The sequence below is a fragment of the Microcaecilia unicolor genome, chromosome 2, assembly GCF_901765095.1.
Source record: "Microcaecilia unicolor chromosome 2, aMicUni1.1, whole genome shotgun sequence".
Classification (NCBI taxonomy): domain Eukaryota; kingdom Metazoa; phylum Chordata; class Amphibia; order Gymnophiona; family Siphonopidae; genus Microcaecilia; species Microcaecilia unicolor.
The window spans coordinates 573,297,106-573,310,446 of record NC_044032.1 but is presented as its reverse complement, the minus strand read 5'-3'; the positions used below and the strand labels follow the sequence as shown (position 1 = coordinate 573,310,446).

The window sequence follows — 13,341 nt, the reverse complement described above, 5'->3', positions numbered from 1 at the left end:
GATTTTTTTTTCTCCTGGTAAAGGGCCACTAAAACAGACATCATGTTATGAGAATCAGGTGCTCAACATTCAATGTCTATTTATTTATGGCAATTATATCCCACATTTGTGCCTAGATCAAAGGAGAAAGATGGTTTATGGGAACTTGCTCCTTTTGTTTTGAGTAATGCAGTGGTATATTATAAAATGCATTTAATATTGTTTATTACTACTACTATTTAAACGAAAGATATTAAATAATGAGTCTCGTACTGTCTCCTGTTCTCACACTAACCTCCTTGCTCTGGCCACAGCGCATCGAGCACCCCGCCCACCACCGCGTACTCAAACTGTGTGGACGTGACTACCTTCACCTCCAACTCCAAGGAGGTTATATAGATCTTGCTCGCTCAGCTTTCAGTTCGGCGCGTTCACGGCTATAGATGTGACGCAACCGCAAGCTTTTAGCAGGGCCAAAAAATACATGACAAGAAGGCAGCGATGCGTCCTGCCCATTACTCAGCCTCGACCAATCACAATGTATCTGTCCAGTGTGCACGTCGCCCACCTCCCAACCAGGGGCGAAGCGAAACTCACATGCTGGTGTTTTGAGTACGTGCAGCCGCGAGAATGTGGGCGGAGTGTTGCATACTTATATTAAGAAAAGTAGAATAGAAGCGCTGCGGGGGAGTGGGTGTATGGGTCTGATTAGTTTGTTAGATGTAGTAGGGCTGGATATTCAGCGTAATATTATATTACAGAATTTGCCGATTGTGGGGAGGGTAGTGCGTGTCAGTCCTCTGCTCTTGCTTTCAGGTTCTTTTAGCAAAAACGTTGGTGATCATGTTGTTGCTGGACTGCAGCTCTGAGGTAAGACTGCGTTATGGTCAACACAGTTATATTATGTAGTGTGTGTGTAAATTATGCATGTTCGTCGTGAGCTGGAAGCGTTCACCCATAACGTATTCTGCTTATAAAAGTGGTAGGGACAGGGTAGCCGTGTTAGTCCACTTTTAAAGGCACTAAATAGAAATAAAACAAGACAAAGAAAATAAGGTACTTTTTTTTATTGGACTAAATACATTTTTTGATGAGCTTCCGAAGGTAACCCTCTTTCTTCAGATCCGAAATTCATAAATGAGCATTTCCGAATTTCTGATCTGAAGAACGGTTGCCTTCGAAAGCTCATCAAAAAAATGTATTTAGTCCAATAAAAAAAGTATCTTATTTTCTTGGTCTTGTTTTATTTCTGTTTATTGCATATAAACAAAAAGTGCATTTAACATTTTATTTATGACTACTGATGTTTAAACTTTGTCAGCTTCTAATTTTTTTTGTTATATTGGTGCCTAATGAAGGTTATAGTAATTGTTTTTATTATGCAATCATAAAAGTTAAAAACCCCATGGTGTTAAATAACGTTAACTTTGTTTAGTTTGACAGTGTGCGACTGATGGAGACAGACAGTGCTGTAAACGCTCCCAATGATGCTTTAGGTCAGTCTCCTGCGCACATGGCAGCTGGTAGGGGACAAGCATTTTTCTTGCTTTGGCAATTGCACACAGGAGCTGATGTTAACCAACAGGTAAAAACCCTTCTCTTTTCCATACAAAAACTTAAATTTAAAATATTTTCTCAAATAACGTTTGTATAGGACATTCTGTTTTTAATTGGGATGAGGCAGTTTCAGTAGTCTGGACCAGTCCCTATTTGTTAGACATTCATGCCCCAGGGAATGCTCAGCAGCTGTTTTGATGGAGGAACCAGAGGGGGCAGGAGTAATTTGGGATAGCTCCTGCCACTACGCCACCAGGGAATTTAAAGGTAAGCCCAGGGAAGGCCTTCTGGTTGGGGAGGGGGCTGGGTGCCGGGACTGGCATGGCAGCACCCACTGACCTCTGGGGAGTGGGTGGCTGGCCCTGTCTGGGAAGTTTCGCTTTTAGCTGAAAATTCACATGTATTTTGCTCCAAAATTCAAACTCGGGGCCAAACCTGAACTTTGGTTGGTCTCTAGCCAAGGTTGCTGGTGCTCTAGGCTGAGGAGTTGGGGGAAAGGGTAATGGTACTCCAATTACAGCATGCATGGTGGGGGTGGCTGCTAATACACACTAAGAGCAACTTGGCAGGACCAGCCCAATCCTTAGGCAAGTCTAAATGGTTGCCTATGGGAGCAACAGCTTGGGGTAAAAAGAGCAGCTATAGTTGAAGCAAAACAATATGTTCTGATAGCGAAACAGACTCAAAGAACCATCAGCATATACTTCAGCCTGCATTTTTACAGGATGTTTGTATGATGATAATTGAATCTGATTATCAGAGGGACTGCAGGTTAGGGGTTTGAAAGTTAATTTTGTTCTTTTTACATTACATTGGATTTCTAGACTACCTGACCCATAAGCTTGTAGGCAATTTACATTAAAGTATAAAATCAAGAAACAAGATTGGGAATTACAATTGTACCATAAAATTAGGTAAAAGAAATTAACAAATATTTTAAAAAGAATAGTCTTGAGAAATTTCCGAAAATGATAACTATTCAAATCGTCCAGTTTTAAAGCAAGAGAGTTTGAAAGATTGGGAACCCGAGACATCAGCAACTGCTTAAGAATGCCAAATCTTTTTATTCCTAGGAGAAGGAACTGCAAAAGGAGAAGAATACTATGATCTTCTACTTTTCCTAAGATCTGTAAACTTTACTTGCTCTATCAAGTAGTTTGGAGAGTCTCCAGTTAGAATTTTAAACAAAATGCATGCAAATTTAAATAGTGTTCTTGCTTCAGTCGGCAACCAGTGCAATTGTAAATAGAACTGAGTAATATGATCATGCTTTCTTAATGAGAAACTTTGTCTCACTGTTGTATCAATCTATGCAATTGATATTTAGGAGTACCCAACAACAGAAGATTACAATAATCCAGTTTAGATAAAACTAATGACTGCACCAGCAACCTAAATTGAGAAATCTAAAAAAGAAATCTCCTAATCTTGTTGGACTAGTACAGGAGGTCAGGCACCATATTGGTCACTCTTTGTAAGAGTAGCTTAATGGTTTGTAGCGCTATAGAAATGCTAAATAGTAGTAGTAGAGCGGTGAACCTTGTTTAAACTCCACTACAGCTTCTTGCAATCTTGGGCAAGTCACTTAATCTTCCATTGCTTCAATTATTGTGAGCCTTCCAGGGACAGAAATACCTACGGTACCTGAATGTTCGCAGCTTTGGTGGCTTTCAGGTTTGTAGGCAGTATCTAAAAAAAAATAGAGGTGCTGGAAGAAAACAGAATAGCTGTTCCAGAGGCAGTGCCAGCAACCAACCTGCGGGCAAGTATGTGCTGGAATGAGTTGGGGAGGAGGGCTGCACTTCAGAGTTCATGTGGGCCTTGTTATGAACAGAGTGCCTGAACTATTTTGTTTCACTGTCATGACTTGCAGATCTACAGTAAATGTTAATTTTTGTCTTTTCTTTGTCAAGGACTATTTTGGAGAAGCTCCACTTCATAAAGCAGCGAAAACTGGGAGCTTGGCATGTCTTAGTTTGCTTGTTGCTAGTGAAGCTAATATTGAGTAAGTAAAAATTTTGATGAAACAAATTGACAGTAGATTTAAGAATTTAACAAGACTGCCTCTTTGTAATCATGTTTATCGTTTATTCATTTACTAGACCGTCGCTTATTACAAAAGTAAATCAGAACGGTTTACAATTTAATATAACATTAAAAACGGTGGATAAAGATACTCCGAAATCCATTTATGATAGGAAAGCAAATATATATATGTTACCCTATATATATTTTGACACTCTTATGTAGTTGCCTAAGGATATATGCACAAGAAATATGGGTGTTCAAAAAGCACATACTTTTTATGTGGGCTATGGCAGGTGCTTTGGTGATGGAGCTGCAAGTTCACATATACCTGCACAAATTTGCACCTGCCTCAGAACAGATGTAACTTTGTAGAAGAGCATTTATGATCTACGGGGCTTATTCTAGTAAACTACCTTTACAATGGCAAAGACAGGTCTGCATTTATAAAATGAGCACTTTCAAAAGTCAAGGTACTTGGCTATGAAATTATTCTTGTAAGGTGGGGGAAGGGTGGGATTGGATTGGATCCCAGTTCCCCCTTGTCCCCTCCCTCTTCCTGGCATGTTACAGGACATGTGAAGTACAGCACAAACCTACAGCAGTAGTAATATATTTTTGTTAAATGATGAGGCTTTAGGGATGCAGGACCCTTTCTCCCCCCCCAAATTATTTTAACTGTAAGAGCCGATGGTGGAGAACATTCAAACTCCTCCCCCCCCCCATACACACACACAGTTGAGCATCAAGGTTTGCGTGGGAGGAGATCTCCCCCCTAAGATCTCCTGCAGCTTCTTTACAGCCTACATAATAAATACGTAAGTAATGCAACACTGGAAAAAGACCAAAGGTCCATCGAGCCCAGCATCCTGTCCACGACAGCGGCCAATCCAGGCCAAGGACACCTGGCAAGCTTCCCAAACATACAAACATTCTATACATGTTATTCCTGGAATTGTGGATTTTTCCCAAGTCCATTTAGTAGTGGTTTATGGACCTGTCCTTTAGGAAACCGTTTAACCCCTTTTTAAACTCTGCTAAGCTAACCGCCTTCACCACGTTCTCCGGCAACGAATTGCAGAATTTAATTATGCGTTGGGTTCGCTGCACCTTTTCCAATTCTACTGCATTACCAAAGCTATTTTTTTCTGTTTGTCTTAAGGGAAAAGAGCTTAGTAAATCAGGCCCTTAATGCTCGACTTCAGGCCACTAGCAGAAATATACAGCCCCTCTCAAACCAGTCACCTGCTTCCCCTCCCCCTCCCCCTCCCTCAACAGCCTTCACTGTCACAACCCTAGCTAGCCAGCCAGCTGCTGTCTTCCACTTCCCTTTAGGCCACTGACCTTGGCAGCTGCAGTCACAAGGCAAGTATCCTTGGAACAAGTTCCTTCTCTTTGCAGCATGCAGCTCTTAAACTTTGAGCCCCATAGTAAAAAAAATACTCCTCTCAATCTAGTTTTGAGTGTTAAAAACCTTAACCAGGGCAGAAGTTCTTCCTCTGCAGTATGCAAAGCTGCAAGTTTGAGCCATATGGTGCCTGCATCTCTCTCACTCCTTATAGGTCCTCTGGCCCTCTGTCAGCCCATCTTCCTTCCCCTGCCTGTCAGATTCTCATTACATTTCTAGGTACCTTTTATGACATTAGTGCATCTCCCCCTCTATGGTAAACAAAAAAACAGCAGGAAGCCTAGCTGGTCTACATTGCTACAGTTCTCTGCTCCTCCTGCTAGCCCACTGGTCAGACTTCCATAGCAAGCCAATAGGCTTCAGGAGAAAGTGGGCACAGTAGCTAAGGAGACATAGCCTTCCTTTTCTTTCCCCTGCAGCTCTGTATCCTGAAACTGTTAGCTCTGTCTGGGCAATGCTGGAAAAAATATTGTGGGTGCCAGCAGCCATAGAATAGTTAAGCTCTGGAACTCACTGCCACCGTAATAATAGCCACAATTAGCGTATCTGGTTTTAAAAAAAGGTTTGGACATGTTCCTAGAGGAAAAGTCCCTAGTCTGTTATTGAGATAGACATGGGGGAAGCCACTCTTCTGAATCCTATGAGTGGTCCTTGTCAGCATCAGTTGAGCCTAACCTGAGAGTTAGCCTAACTGAGGCTTCGAGGCCTTTGAATGTCAGCTAAAAGGCATCCGGGAGATTTTGCAAGCAGCTGCAATACCTTTCTGCCCTGCTGTAATCCTAATGTTATATAAAATTACCTTTTTCCATGCCACATCTGTGTGTTTTATTATTGTGCTCCGAAACCCACTGCCACTAAGAAGTGGACCCAGGACAAGAACAATGAATCCAGACCCAGAAGAGAGCCAAAGCTGACATCTGACCTCTGAGGGACTTCATACAGTCCCATTCAGACTCTTCATAATCAGATTATACTGAGTCTGTACCTGCCTCGACTCTGTAGATCCATGTTCACACCTCAAGGAGTGCCAAGGTACAGCCCTACTCTCTGATTCCTCCCCCTGTATTGAGGATCTCTGTACATGCACGGAAGGAGCCTCAGGAAGAACCTAGGTTTGATCCACAATTGGCACAACTAGATGCATCTGTGCCAGCTCCTCCCTGAGCATGGCTCAGAACTGCTCATTGAATGAAGGCATCGGCAATTGCGGGGGAGCTGGAAGAGGCAGCCTGCGAAGGCATCAGTGTCTGGTAGCTGGGACCTAGCTGCTAGGAGAATTGCACACCGGCACCTCTTCCAAGGAGGGGAAGTGCTCCTCCTGGCGCTGGCAGTACTGGTGTCTCCTGTGCTCCTGGCACCATGTGTCAAGGACTGCTGCTTATTCTTCTTGAGCTTCTCTCGATACATAGCATCATGATCCTACAGTGCCAACGAGGACAATGTCAAACCCAGAGGCTAAATCCAGAGGTCAATAGTCCATCCTCATTCTTCTTGATCTTTCCGCTGCTTTTGACACTGTCGATCACAGCATACTTCTCGATACCCTGTCCTCACTTGGATTCCAGGGCTCTGTCCTTTCCTGGTTTCCTTCCTACCTCTCCCTCCGCACCTTTAGTGTTCACTCTGGTGGATCCTCTTCTACTTCTATCCCTCTGCCTGTCGGCGTACCTCAGGGTTCTGTTCTTGGTCCCCTCCTCTTTGCTATCTACACTTCTTCCCTTGGTTCATTAATCTCATCCCATGGCTTTTCCTACCATCTCTATGCTGATGACTCCCAAATATACCTTTCTACCCCTGATATCTCACCTTGCATCCAAACCAAAGTTTCAGCGTGCTTGTCTGACATTGCTGTCTGGATGTCTCAACGCCACCTGAAATTAAATATGACCAAAACCGAGCTTCTCATTTTCCCCCCCAAACCCACCTCCCCACTCCCCCCAATGCTGACCAGTCCTGGAGCTTTTTCTTAGCATCCAACGTCAAGGGAAGTGGAGAGCCCCTCAATGCTGGTGCACGTCCACTGGATGCTTAAGTCTTGGCAGCCATCAAGGTTGATGCTTCCGGTGCTAATGTCAGTGTTATCGGCCTTTGAGGAGCCAAAAAGCTTCTCCTGTTGAATCTGCTGCACCCTCTGTGTCCTCAGCTGCATTTGCAAATAGGGAGAACAAGAGTTAGGCTCATGGTCAGGTCCAAGACACCAGATGTACTAGTAATGCACATGTGCAGATCAAGTATAATTTCATTGGGCGCACAATTTGAGGCCACTGGAGGTTTTTTTGGACATCGAGGAGTTTAATTTGGCTGCGATTCTTTTCTTTCTTGAACCAGAAAAAGGGGCAGTATTCAAATCGGTTGGTGCTCTGGTCTAAAAAGGGCCTAGAGACATGAAACATTTTAATGGCCAAAACTTCAAGGGCCAAAAAAACTATAGGAAATTAAAAGGAAATTCAAGTTAGTAAGCACTGTGAGAACACTGACATGTCCTCCCTGCTCTGTGGACAAATGAAGACTGTGGGAACTATGCTTGCACTTTGGGTGTGAAGGCACCAGCACATGTGTGGTGGGACACTGCTAGGAATTTCTTGATCTCGCTATTCAACATCTGCACCGGGCTCTTGTCAGATGACATCACCTGCTGTGAGAATACGACAGCTTACTTGTTTATTGAGAAATAACCTTACTAAAACATCCTTGTAGGCTAAGCCTGTACATCAGTAGTAGCATTGTACAGCGCCTGAAGCTGATTCCAGGTTCACTTTTCAGTGCTGTTGTGATCCTTAGCATCAAGTCCTTGTGCAAATCCTAAGTTATCTAACTTCTCCTGCTGCTGGAATTCGGGGTGCATAATTGTAGGGCTCTGGAAAGGGCATTGCTGTATAGACTGAGGACTGTCACTACAGTGATTGAACTGAAGCTAAATTTGGAGATGGATGGGGAGGTAGAATAGTTAAATTATTGATGAGTACTCCTTGTGCTAAATAAACGCATTGTGGTAGTGATTGAACTGTCATGAAATGACTAGAACCCACCTGGGGGAGTTAACCCTGCGCCATCTAAAGGGTATGTCCCAACACTGCTCAGGCCCGCTACCACCTGCACACGTACTCATTATACCCTTCCCCCACCTGCTGGATCCTACTTGCCTCTGGGCAAGTCTCCCACCTGCAAGTTATTTCCCCGGTGGCTTCTAAGGACACTGGGGCCACAATCTTGAGGGTCCTACAGTTCTCAGAAAACACACAAACACCAGGATTCTTAGTCCAGAACAAACACAGCTAATAAATGAATTGATTTATTATAATGGAAAAAATAGAACAGTGGACGGTGAACAAAAAAGATCAGGTAAATTAAACAGAATCAATATTAAACTAACTAAACACTTATTCACTACCGGAGTAGTACCTGGGGAGTTCAGGAAAATTAATTGCTCACAGGTTTTGAACTGGGTCTCAGTATAGAGGTCTGTACCTTCCACACTCCCACTCTGAGACTAAAGATTTCCAGCAGATTCAATCAGAGCGTAAACACTGAAGGGCCTCTGGCCAACAGCACTGCAGGGGTTATTTTTCCCTCTGAGCTTAGGCGGGAAGATAACGGTCACTTCTGTAACAGCTTTACACAGGGCCGGTCTGAGGGCGAGGCGACCGAATAGGGCCTCGTGCTCAAGGGGGCCCCACGCGGTGTGCCTGAAGTCGCCCCGCCCCAACCGCCCAAGCTCCAGTCCCCCCGCCCTCTGAATTTTAAGTTACCTCGTCGTCGGAGCGGCCAGAGGTAGCAGCAGCTGTGAAAAGCGTGCGAGCTGCTGGGCGGCGCTTCAGGAGCCTTCTTTTCCCTTCCCTCGTTCAGCTCTGGCGCGGGACCAGAGCTGAGCGAGGGAAAGGAAGGCTCCCGAAGCACCGCCCAGCAGCTCGCACACTTTTCACGGCTGCTGCTACCTGCCGGCCGCTCCGATGTCGACGTAACTCAAAATTCAGAGGGAGGGGGGCCTTGGAGCTGGTGGGTGGGAGGGAGAGAGAGAGAGAGAGACAGGCCTTGGAGCGGGGAGGGGGGGGGGGCTTGGAGCTGGTGGGTGGGAGGGAGAGCAAGAGACCGGCCAGCCGGCCTTGGAGCTGGGAGGGAGGGGGCCTTGGAGCTGGTGGGAGGGAGAGAGAGTCAGGCCTTGGAGCGGGGAGGGAAGGGGCCTTGGAGCTGGTGGGTGGGAGAGAGAGAGAGAGACCGGCCAGCCGGCCTTGGAGCTGGGAGGGAGGGGGGCCTTGGAGCTGGGAGGGAGGGAGCTGGGGAGCCCTGGGGATGGCCCGGGAGCTCGGAGGGAGGGGTGGCCGGCTGTGGAGCTAGGGTGGGGGCGGGGCTAGGATGGGGCCCCATCAGATTGGTATGCATAGGGCCCCGCACTTGCTAAGACCGGCCCTGGCTTTACAAACAAAAAAACAGACACCATCTGCTGACCAAGCAAGGGAAATGCACTGGGAACAAATGTGTCATACATTCACATAAGAAATCAAGACATTAGTCCCCAGTTTCGCCACAAACTGTAAATACCTTCATCAGGAATACAATACAGTAACTTAATAGTCTGAAATTCAAAAAGTCTGAAAACAGATGGGACAAAAAAATAGACTTCAAAAAATGAAACAGGAGCATCTGGACAGAGGCATGCTGTCAACAGTTTGGCAGCATGGAGCATGTGAACCCATTACGATCTGTATTTGACCACAGTTTATATTAGAACATGATTAGAGCCTAAGACAAAAATCCCATTTTAATAAATATTTCAAAGGATAGTGTTTATTCAATAATATGTGTCAGGAAAAGTATGTAAACCATCAGCTAACAATTTTCCTGTACCAAGGTCAAAATTAGCATTCTTCCATCCAGAACTGTTTTAGCTCTGAAATTCAAGGGCTTCCTTGTGTAAACAGTTCATTTCAGGTCTTGTACATTCTGTTGGGGCTTAGGAAACGACTTTAACTTGGCTGGGCCAAAATATGAAATATCTGCACTGCAGATTTACTGGAATGTTTAGGGTTGTCCTGCTTCATGAGTCGCTTTTTATTCCACTTCAGATTGTCAACAGCTGGCATAACATGCTCCTATAGAGTTTTAATGTAAAGATCCATGATACCAACAATAGCAAGCCATCTAGGTCCTGATGCAGCAAAATAGTCAACTATGGGGTTTACAAAGAAAATTAATTCATGAAGTGCTATTTTATGTTGGAAAAAAGATATAGCTTGTATAGTTCCCCATCCTACTGAGCCTGCCCTTCCACTCAGGGCAGGAGAAGACAGAGGCCCTACAGAGCGAACTTGAACTACCCTCTCAGTATGCCCAACACAATGACTGTCAGTGAGCTAAACCAGTATCTTAACATCCACCAAGCAGAGACTAAAATACTTAGTTCTAACTGTTCAAAGATGATTCTGGGAATGATTGTGTCAACTGCATATTGAATCACCTCACTTGTCGTTCCGTTTTCCAGCTCATTTATAAATGTTAAATAGCAACAGTCCCAGTACAGATCCCTGTGACACTCCACTATTTATCCTCCTCGATTGAGAAAAATGGCCATTTAACCCTAGCCTCTGTTTGCCCTTCAGGAGCTCTCACATCTGAATCTTGCCTTCTAGCTCTCCACTGCTCATGCTTCCAGAAAAAGTCTGTTCAGTCCAGTGCCCTTAGGCAAGGGAGGCTTTGACATAGTTACTGAGCTGTGGGAATCTTGATAAATGTGCACTACTAGTGAAAAGATGATACTGGCTAGAAGAGCTAGGGACAATGCTGATATGGCATAAAGTGTAGTTGCTGCTTCTCATAGCACTACTACTAATCATTTCTGCAGTGCTACTAGGTGTACACAATGCAGTAGACATTATATGCAGGTACTTGCTCTGTCCCTAGTGGGCTTGCAATAATTTTTTTAATATATGGGGTGATAGAGAGTTAAGTGACTTGTCCAGGGTCGCAAAGAGCTGCAGTGGGACTTGAACCCAGTTTCCCAGGACCACAGTCTGCACCACTAATCATTAGGCTACTCTTCCACTCCATGCCCCAAATTGGGGAGGAGAGGAGCTGCTTCCCCAAAAGGCATGAAGCAGAGACCAACCAATAAGCGAAGAGCATGTGACAGTGGAAGTCACATGCACAGGAAAGGTGATAATTGAGTGAGTCACAACCTTGTGCTTGTGACTCCTGCTCCCACTGATACATGCAGAGAGAGCTTTAACCCTCTTAGGATGACACTGTGGAGGGCTGTGTATGTATATATAATTGTTTTGTGAACATCTTTCATTTTAATTTAAACTTTTTTGTACTTGAGCCTTGTTTGATTTTTAATCCGTTTAAAGGATGATTTTTTTTTTTTATATGACTTTATTCCTGTTTTCATGTACTGGCCTTAGGGTTAGCTATTTAGTTGTAAATTTTTAATGCAGGTATTTCACTAACTTCATATCACTTAAAACAGCCTTGGATTTTTATTACCATCAATGTGGAATTTTTTAGTATAGTAACTATATCCCTGTAATAAGTAAATAGGAGGAAGGAAATAACCAGTTCATTTAGTAAGTGGATCAAATAGCTGCATTGCTGCTAATTAGAACTGACATGATTGCTATAGGACTTGGCCTGCTTCTAAGGGTGAAGCAAGAGCCCGTGCCTAAAGTGTTGAGCTTGCCGGATAAGTCAAGAATTCTAACTTTTGTGTTCTTTCTTAGCCTGTGTAACAAGAATGGACAGACAGCAGAAGACCTGGCTTGGTCCTGTGGATTTCTGGATTGTGCACAGTTCCTTGCAAAAGTTAAATATACATACACTCTGAAGTTACAGGCACTGTCCCTTGCTGCTAAAAGTTGTGACCAACAGGAGGAGGAGGAGGCCGTGTCCCCACAGAAGAGAGCAGGGAGCCGGACAGCAGCCCAGGCAGGAAAGAGGATTAGACTGGTTACATAGTCTGATTTTTGAACATTAATCTCCAGGCTATATATGGATTTAAAATATTCACTTTTTTTTTAACCCTTGGTTAATTAAAGAGACATCCTAGATTCTTTTGTTGAAGACTACCAGAGCAAGAAAGGATGAATGTTCATGCAAATGTCCACTAGTGATGGATAACTTTGTCCTACCTCAGCTGAAGCAGTACATGAGCTTCAGTCAAGAACCTGCACTATGACTTTTTAAAATCTACCTTCAGAAGATTTTTTTTTTAATTGTTCAAAGGATGCCAACCAGCTCCCGGGGCTTTGGTCTCTGAATGTCAACTTAAACTGACAAAAAGCTCTACAAGGCTTTTGGCTAGATTTCCAAATAAGACAAGTCTTATTAGAGCAAACGGCTGGACCAAAGCAAAGGGACAACTGTGCAAGTCCTACTGAAAGACTATATATCATTGAGGGGGTGTGGTGATGTGGCCAGAACAGGTTCATACAGGGGTCCTTTTACTAAGGTGCACCAAAAAATGGCCTGTGCTGGTGTGGACACGTGTATTGGAAGCGCGCGGGTCCATTTTTCAACGCAAAAAGGCCTTTTTTTGTTGGGCTGAAAATGGGCATTCAGCAAAATAAAATTTGGCACGCATCCATATTGGGCCTGAGACTTTACTGCCACCCATTGACCTAGTGGTAAGGTCTCTCGTGTTAACTGGGCAGTAATGGTCTACACGTGTACAATGCCGATTACCGCCCAGTTAGTGCCACATGCCCTAAAATAAAATATATTTTCCAGCACACTTAATGGACACGTACAAAATGAAATTACCGCCCAGGCCATGCGGTAGCCAGGCGGTAGTTCAAAATTGACATACGTAGGCGCCTATGCGGCTTAGTAAAAGGGCCCCCATATAACTAGTTGATACAACCGCTTCATATGGTAGAACCACATCTTACAAGCTAACCTATAAGCAGCAGAACGCTTGTGCCTCCAGGAAAAGAATGGCCAGCTTCCATGAAGATGGCATTGAGCACAGCATGCAACACAGTCAGTTCTGTGATAACCCTTTCTCAGGTGTGCTCCTGTTGTGAAAATGTGACAAGAGTTGCTGTAGCAGTTAGTGTTATTACAATTAGTGTAAGTAGCAAGATATACTTTGCTGTGTAAATAAAATTACTACAAAACAGTTGTTTAGTCAAAACCAGTGTAACCTTAGATTCCTATTGTCTATGATGAAGCTCAGCTTTAGCAATGATACCTCATCAGAAGCTGAATACAACCATTCTGACCTTTTCTCCACATCTTAGCAAGATACTACGTACTATTATTTGAATATTTTTACCACTGTATAAACAATGATGTAGATAAACGACTCTGATTGAAAGGGAAATGGGACTTGATCTTTCTGAGGTTTTTTGCAACTACATTCAATGCGGTTTACATATATT

At 44.0% G+C, this 13,341-nt stretch overlaps 1 protein-coding gene across 1 annotated transcript; it reads left to right on the top strand.

The window, feature by feature from the left end:
- Window positions 1–447: 447 nt before the first annotated feature.
- On the top strand, window positions 448–12,458 carry ANKRD37 (ankyrin repeat domain 37). The gene is made up of 4 exons (XM_030191495.1): window positions 448–849; window positions 1,415–1,564; window positions 3,450–3,541; window positions 11,683–12,458. The coding sequence occupies exons 1-4, from the start codon at window positions 823–825 to the stop codon at window positions 11,915–11,917; spliced, it is 504 nt and encodes a 167-aa protein (XP_030047355.1). The 5' UTR covers window positions 448–822; the 3' UTR covers window positions 11,918–12,458.
- Window positions 12,459–13,341: the final 883 nt, after the last annotated feature.

What these genes read in the sequence shown, in the direction of transcription:
- ANKRD37 (XM_030191495.1), top strand. Translation starts at nt 823, where the DNA reads ATGTTGTTGCTGGACTGCAGCTCTGAG. An exon ending in TGCTGGACTGCAGCTCTGAG is followed by an intron (nt 850 to 1,414) that starts GTAAGACTGCGT and finishes AACTTTGTTTAG; the next exon opens with TTTGACAGTGTGCGACTGAT. An exon ending in GAGCTGATGTTAACCAACAG is followed by an intron (nt 1,565 to 3,449) that starts GTAAAAACCCTT and finishes TTCTTTGTCAAG; the next exon opens with GACTATTTTGGAGAAGCTCC.